We start from the raw sequence: 8,408 nt of genomic DNA, 5'->3' as shown, positions 1-8,408 counted from the left end.
TGTTACTCCCTGTTCTGAGCTGCCCAAACTGTAGGCTGGGAGAAAGGTCATCACCTTTAATTTTTTGCTGTTCCCTTTACTAGAGCGGTCATTTGTAAATCGTGTAAAACATGCTGCTTGGCGTTACACAATCTACAGTCAGATCTGTGGTGGCTGGTTCGAAGTATAGCGTAACTAAAGTTGCATAGTAACCTGTCAAAACTTGTAGATTTACAACAGTACAATTTCAGGTTTTAGATTTATGTGTATTGTAGTGGGCTCTAAAATATGAGACTAACTGATCTGGAATACTTTGGATAGTTTTGGTCTGTCAGGTAAAGATCTTTCAGATCTGCAAAATATGTACAGACTCAAAGGTGTGCTTGCTTACTGGAAGCTCACTAATTGATAGCATCTGAAATGGTGTACTTGGAACACTTTCAGTATTTGCTTTTGGGTGCCTTTCATTCAAAGCTCTATAGGAGGTTAGGTACCACAGTCTAGATTGACATTTGACCTGGAGCTATTGAGAAATGGCTGTAGTAGGATGGGAAACAAATATTTAGCAACTCTCATGTGAGGGATTCAGTGAAAAGTCAAAGAAGACATGCTGTAAAATGCTTAAAATTTATTAATCATCATTACTTTTTTTCATATGGAACAAAAATAAAACAATATTTCAAAACAAAATAGAAGAAGAAAATATACCACACCCAGATAACATCACTAAGACTAAAAAATGGGATGCCATTAATTCTGAAAGGAATGACCCAACAAATCAATTTTCAAAAAACAAAATAAATAGCACTGGTTCAACTTTTAAAAGTTTTCTAGGAAAGAATTTACATATATTATTATTATTATTATTATTATTATCATCTTTTGTTTACAAAAATCCTTCATATGCCCCTGTTGGCAAAAAAAAAAAAATATATATATATATATATATATACTTCTTCTGTAAACAGTTAACCACAAACAAAAAAAATTCCATGTTTTCATACAGTTACTATGCTGATGATGTTATGTAAACAAAGAGTAGTGTGCAGCAGCTTCTCATGACAGGATTTCTTTCTTTTTCTCATGAGAATATATAGGGAAATATGCCCATCGTAAATTGTTCAAAATATTGAAGTTTATAGTTTTGAGAAGGCATGGCTTTCTGCAGACCAAGTTTTCCTTAATGCAAAAAGAAAAATAAAGAAACAGAGAGGTACAGTTTTCCTTGGGTTTTATTTATTTGTTTGTCTTCTGGACTTTAGCTTTTCATTTGTCTCAATGAACTGGAATGAAGTTGTTATAAAAAAGGTCAGTCTGCATCAATGGAAATATTAGATATTGTCAAGTGTCTATATTACGCCACCACAGGCAAGCTTCAAGCCAGAAAAGAATGTTGTTCTCATAATAGACTTTGTGCAAGTGTAAATCCAGCTCTCAGTCTTATGGTACAGCACTTCTCAGAAAACAAACAAACTAACAGAAAATGTCAAAATGACCTTATGGTGTACCTCTCAGGACGTAAAAGCAAAACCATGAAAAACAATGGGACATCTATTGGTAGTGAAAACTGAGATAACATAGACAGACATATTGAGTTTGTATGCAGAAAATATCATCTGTTCATCCACAATTTTAGCTGCTTTTGACACTTTTGTATTATTTCAAAGGTTTTTTTAGTCTTATGTTCAACCCTTATGTCTGAATTAGAACTCTCTAGTTCTAATTTCAGACATTCACTTGTTCCTGAGAGGCCTTTTTCTGGTTTATTGTCTGTTGGGTGCTGGCTTGGGGAATGCACTCAGTGCTCACACAGCTGCATTTCTCCACATAGGTGTATGAGTGATCAAGGTAGGTTCCATCACTGCATGTCAGAGTCACCTTTCTCTGGCTGGTCTTGACTTCCTGACAACATGAGCATTTATGTTCCATTGTGTTTGCCTCTAGAGAATATCTGATTGCAAAACCAACAAAAAAGAAAGATTCAGAAATTATGTGAGAAATACCATTGCCCCTCCCACCCATTACGAAATATAACCAGAAGTTGTGTGCTTGCATGTGGGACTATCGCTCAATATTACCATTCTTACAGTATTTTAGTGAAATATAAGTTGCTCCTCATTGTAAAAATGGATGGATCTAGCTCTTCATTAAGGCACAGAAAAAGTAATTGAATTAATCCAGATCACATATTAAGCCAGTCCAAAATAGGAGAATAGTGAGAAACAAATAACCCTCACTTTTACATGGGCAAAATCAAAACTCGGGTCTATTCACTATGACACTGAACAAACTGTTAAAACATTGTGAGTCTTGAGGTAATTAAGCTAGTACAACATCAAGTCTGTTAAAAATTCTAGTTAGCACAATGGAAACAGCTGATGACTGGGTGGATGTTGGACATACTGGAAAATCACTTGCAATTTGCTTTATGTAAGCAGTGTAAAGAGTAGAAGACAAGAGACAGACCATAATTATCTTTTACACCATTTACCGTGAGTAAGCGTCACAGCTGCCTTCACAGTATGTCATCTCAACAGGTGCAGGAGATACACATCCATGATATTTGATGACAGCAGTAGTATTGTGTTTCATACAACCTGAGGTTGTAACAAACCAAGGAAAAATAGGTTAAAGTATATGTACATATAAATAGATACCAAAGTATGATAGACAGTTTGTAGTAGAAAACTGAGATGGATGGAGCTGAAATAGGAAGTTAGGTCACAGTGCATTTCTCTTTTAATTGCTAAGGGCCAAATTCTTGCTGCTTGTGTTATCAATGAATGAAAAATTCCCTTTTGCTTATGCAACTTTGGTGCAGGATACAGAAATAAAGAGCAGTACTATGGCAATTGCTCAATGCACAGCCACCTCCTACAACTTGCTTCACTTTCTTACCTGAAGAGAATTTATCTGTGGAAGTTGGAGAAGAGTCATAATCCTCTCCCTCCCACCAAAAGGCTAACATTTAGCAGTAGGGGGTGGGAAAGTTCAACATACACATGTTTTCCAAGGCCCTAAAGTGCATGCTGGAATTGTTCTGTTCCTTTCTTTGTCCCCCTGTTTCCTTTCTCACCCCAGTGTGAGGCAGTGGTCCCATACTGTTCACCTCTTCTGTCTATGCATCTACCATGCAAGATGGACTAATATACCTCCTAAGTCACATATTATCATTACTTACTCTTCAGTTTTACTGGGCACTCTTTACAGCAGCCATCGTCAGATAGCTTGATGTCGTCCTTGAGTGGGAAAACAAAAAACAGGTAACTCAGGTTTCATATCTGCATACTAAAACAGAGACTTTCCCTGCTGCCTAAGTTGCTCTGGTACCAGAAAGTTCTTTGTATTGACATGGAATCTAATTTCAAGCAAGGCTAAATATTGAGGGCAGATAACTACTTCAATTCAATATTAATAAGAGTTCTTAAAAGCTGACATTGAGGGGGACTGGAACTGCTTTGCCGTCATCAGAGTTCAGTAGTAAAATTTCAGAAATAAGCTTGCAGCACATGTGGGATATTTTGAGTGATCAAAGGCAGTACAAGTGAAGCATTATGTCAGACAGGGTAACACAATTAATGAAATAACTGAATCCCCAGATGTGTGGGGCTGATTCTAATCTACCCTGAGCTGTATTAAGTAGAATGATGTTGTGAACTGAAGTCGCTTATTTTCCTTCACTTTTGCTCTCAATAAGTGAATTCTAAAAAGGCATTTATAATCTTAAATAATTTAGGAATAAAAATCCCATTATTTTTCAATAAGATTCTTGCCTCTCTAGGTCATCTGACACTTTTAGGAATCCAGAACATTATGCTATACCTTTTTCTCTAGTGCCCAGTCCTCAATGAGGATTGATATATCACCCATTTTAATTTTGATTTGCTTTTCTGAAATGAAATGTGATGGGGACCAAATTCAGAGAGGATAAAATGAGAGCTACATCCTATGTGATGCTTCTGCTAGGTATTTTCCTTGGACACCATGATCCTTCTGTCACTGGTGTTGGCCACTGCAACATTTTCAAACATGAGAAGAGTACTTACTGGATCACAGTCATCGGGGTTAAAGGGAGAACAGCTTTTCTGTAAGACAACTTGAATGAACTGGTCATCATATTTTTCACATGTGTGAACTGTACAGTTATCACCAGGTGCGTTCCAGAATTCTCCAACCTGAAAGCAGTTAAAATTAAAGTGAATAAAAATCTTCTTACATAAAAATGAAACAAACAAACAAGAAATCCCAGTGTCTTATCATTGCTACCTACTGCGATTTGATTATTCTGTACAATTTTCTTGAATTTCAGCTGATAGTTACTTGTCATATTATCATACTGCTGTAAGTCTTCTTCATTAAACAAGTGAGGAGGCTGTATTTTTATCTGGATATGAACATGCTTCTGTGCAAAGAGGATAAATATATCTACTCATTTGGAAAGATTAATTCATGTTTCAATGGTTTTGTAATCAGAATTTATGGCTATGTCCATTCAGATACATGGCAGAATTTCTGCTGGCTTCACTGACTCATCCTGTTGTAAAGCTCTCAGCTAATTTGTGATTGGCTGTTTGGAGCAGAAATCTGCCTCCACAGATAAAATTATCCTTTGAGCAAAATGGGTGCTATATTTTCAGAGCTGAAGGCAAATAATGGTCCATTGCTTTCAGCTATGTATTCTTCTATGTTGATTTCTGAAAGCCATTGTTCAATATTACAATTGCTTCCAGGAGTTTTAGTTAGAACTAGAGTTTCATGGTTCAAGGTACTGTTAAAACTGTGTGAGACATTCCATTCCCTGCCTGAATGAGCCTTTGTCTAACATGAGAAAAGATGCAGTAAATAAAAGTGACAAAGTCAAGGAGAGGAAAGAGTGAAAAGACTAGCAGAGTTCACCAAAAATAAATTAAACCAGGGATAGTTACTTGGAGCACACGTGTAATGTTTTCTCCCACAGTCACTATACAAGCCGCTGCCTTGCACATGCCACAGCACTGTCCAGGTTCCTTTGTATACTTATAACCCTGTTTTGAAAAAAATAGAGAGGAAATAACATTGAGTTAGCACATTGCCCTAATAGAGAGGAAATAACATTGAGTTAGCACATTGGCCTTAACTGGTACATATTTGAGCTGAGTGGGTTAGGAATTACTGACAGCAAAATAGCACTCACTGCTGGGCAGTATGTGTCACAGATAACAGGCTCGCACTTGATGGTAGCATGGTGAAGGCTTGAGTAAGAGGATTCAGAGCAGGTGCATTCTTCACAGGGACCTGATGGAATGACAGCTCCAGGCTAGGGGAAGTCAGAAAAAAAGTCATTATTAGTCATTAAAAGCAAGTTACTTTGTGTAGGTATGCCACAGACAATACAAAGCTGAACTATGTATGGGCTAAACTATCCTTAAATACAATTTTGATTGTTTTGTTTAAGCAGAGTTTCTATTGTTGGTAATATCCATTTTGAAATTAAATTCTGATAATGCAAAAAGGAGAGCAGAAAATGCTTTTGCTTGTAGGGAGGCTCTTGATATGCTGACCTTGATTAAATAATTAATAATGTTTTATCTCAGGCCTTTCTGCAAAATATGGTCCATGACAGGAATCTCAAAAACATTACATTGTGAACCTGTGAAGGTGTATTTTTATAATGAGTTACTCTATGTACTTACTGCATAGTAGGTTTCATTGACTACACAGCCATGTCCTGTAAAGAAGGAAGATAGATGGTGTTATGGAGGTGTAAGTTTTAAGAAGCAGAAGTATGTGAAAAAACTGCTGCTTTGTTGGCTTTGTTGTGTGATAACACAGATAATTTTCATTTTTCTCTTTTAAGGTTTTTGTATTCATAAATTTAGAAAAATATAGCTGTGAATAACACATGTTAACAAGAAAGTGCATAGTACTTACTGCATTCAAAGGTAGGACAGCATTTTCCAGGCTGCATTACTGTGATTACTTCTTGTCCCTCTAAGCACTGGGGTGTGACCTCAGGGCAGAGGCTAGTGTTGCAGTCTGTTTAATGTAAGAGAACATAGAAAATAATGAACTCAGAATTTTTAAATGAAAGTAATTTTTGTTTTACATTAACTTCAGAAGTTTTCCCATCGGGCAAATCTGTTGTTTCCACAAGCTAGTTTCATGACTAATTCAGTGTATTTGCTAAGCTATTTTTAAAGTGAACAGGCTTTTCCATAACCTTTGCAAAACAAAGCATTGACTGAGAAGAAGAGAGTGGTGATTGCTGGAAAGAGATACTTCCAAAGAGAAATTTGTACCAATTGGGAAATGTGATGACTCTCAGAGGTTCAGGAACTTTCTTAAGCAATTTTCAAATGTTCAAGACTTGTTTTTAAGTTACTTTTTATATACTGGTCTTTCAAACAGAAAATGCTTTGAATAGTTTTTGAATATTTTTTCAGGTGGTGACAGCATAGAAGGATAAATTATAGGAGATTTCCAGTTACTTTTCTGTGTCTTACTATGTAAAATCTTTTAATCTTTAAATTTGTTCTCTTCAGGCATCTAGTAAATGCTCTGCTAGAAGGTCCTAAGAAGTGGGATGAGGGAGAAAAGCATTATGAAATCAATGCAAATTATTAAATAACTGAGACATTATTGCTGTAGTTCCCCAAAAGGAATATAGTATATTCCCCATGATAAAGAACTAAAACAGTACTTACAGCACTCAGTCCTGGTACAGCATGGATCTTCTGGTATCTGTATCTGAACAGGTATGTAACCTGGTTCACCGCAGAATACTTGCTGCATCAGAGAACATTTGTGTTTGCTACAGTGCACTTGAAGAGTATTTTTGTCACAGACGCATTCCTGGCAATCTTTTGTCCATTTTTCTCCTGGCTATACAAAAAAGAAAAAGAAAAAAATGAATAAAAAAATTATATGTAAATTCAAACCAAAATCATTATATTTGTTTCTAGTTGACTTATTCATGGATACAGTGACACCTGATTACATCAGCCTTTTCATATTTCTAGTATCTTTAGATATTATAAGAAACCCTCAAACTGAAGCTAATTAGGGGAAGATTACTGGAGGCCACTAAAGGTTCTGAGCATGTTCAAACCACTATTACTTTCTATTTATTAGTAGTGTAAGTATGAGGGATACAAGATGTCTAAAGGAGAAGTGAATGAGCATGCATTTTTTAATAGGAAACTATCATACAACATTTGCACATTAGGTTACAGAGAGAAATTTCTGTAATTTGTGTGCAGCTGAGGAACTAAGAACACAGACTATCAACATCAGCAACAAGTAAACCTTGTTATCTGTCTGTCCCTTCATCTCTAGTAACTTTAGCAAGCCAAATTTGTGGAAATAAAAGAAGCACATATGCCAAAGTTCCATTACTACCATCTATCTCCTTCTTTCTCTTCTCTTTCTCTTTCTTTCTCTCTTTCTCTTTCTCTTTCTCTTTCTCTTTCTCTTTCTCTTTCTCTTTCTCTTTCTCTTTCTCTTTCTCTTTCTCTTTCTCTTTCTCTTTCTCTTTCTCTTTCTCTTTCTCTTTCTCTCTTTCTCTCTTTCTCTCTCTCTCTCTTTTTTTTTTTCCCCAGTGTGTGAGGTGATGGTTATTGAAAGAATATCCCATCACTTACTGTTAAATTTCTTAGAGAGTAATGTGGTTTCTGCTCTGGCACTTATTTTTAAGACTAAAGGGAAACAAACATTTGAAAAAAACCTAGTCTCCCCCAATCTAAGCAAAACTTTGTTTTTATGAAACATTAAATACACTCTTGCTTCATTTGTCTGTGTTTGATGAACCACATCGATTGTGATACTCACCCATCTGGTTGCTCCATTTGGTTCCCTACAAGCTGGAAAGAAAAAACAAACAAACAAACCACACTCATGAATGGAGATTTACACCACTGAAAACTGACATAAAGGAGTAAATTTGTGCAGTTTCAAATAGAAATATTGTGAAGATAAAACTGACAAGAAAATAAATATGCAGACTAGCTCATCTGAAATGTAGAATTCTACCATTTTGGTAGGTCTCATGTAAGGAAGGAAGATGGAAAAAAGGTAATATTGATTATTATTCGATTTTTAGGTGGGGAGACTGAAGGAGCTTAAAGAGGCTGATTTGCCCATGATCTGACCATGTAGAACATGGCAGTAAAACACAGGCCTCTTGACTATCAGTCCTGTTCTCTATTTTTTCCCCAAATTAGCTACAAATGACTTACAGCATTCAGAGACACAAATGTTGCTGTCTTCACTCATGAGTGTCTTTCCTTCAGGACAGAAACATCCTTCAGTTACTCCATAACCAGGAAGCTCAACCAAGCTAGAATGGGAGGAATGTATGTATTTGAGTACAACATTTTTGCAGTAAAGCAGGAGAGACAGCAGCATATGTGGAAGGTTGCCATGTCAGATACAAGGGAGACAAAAGAATTTAC

The 8,408-nt window shown here is 36.1% G+C and overlaps 1 protein-coding gene across 1 annotated transcript in view; it reads right to left on the bottom strand.

Moving 5' to 3' along the window:
• Positions 1-475: 475 nt before the first annotated feature.
• The window catches only part of LOC104631713 (mucin-5AC), a 51,775-nt gene continuing 43,842 nt past the window's right edge, over positions 476-8,408 (bottom strand). The window contains 11 exon segments of the mRNA XM_075753030.1: positions 476-1,930; positions 2,471-2,576; positions 3,161-3,218; positions 4,026-4,154; positions 4,905-5,003; positions 5,153-5,275; positions 5,652-5,686; positions 5,890-5,994; positions 6,663-6,840; positions 7,786-7,817; positions 8,193-8,293. Of these exon segments, the coding sequence (XP_075609145.1) occupies positions 1,705-1,930; positions 2,471-2,576; positions 3,161-3,218; positions 4,026-4,154; positions 4,905-5,003; positions 5,153-5,275; positions 5,652-5,686; positions 5,890-5,994; positions 6,663-6,840; positions 7,786-7,817; positions 8,193-8,293 (1,192 nt within the window). The 3' untranslated portion in view covers positions 476-1,704.

Source organism: Balearica regulorum, chromosome 5, assembly GCF_011004875.1.
Source record: "Balearica regulorum gibbericeps isolate bBalReg1 chromosome 5, bBalReg1.pri, whole genome shotgun sequence".
In the NCBI taxonomy this organism is placed as follows: Eukaryota; Metazoa; Chordata; class Aves; order Gruiformes; family Gruidae; genus Balearica; species Balearica regulorum.
The sequence above is the reverse complement of the archived record's forward strand: the minus strand, read 5'-3'. Positions and strand labels throughout refer to the sequence as shown.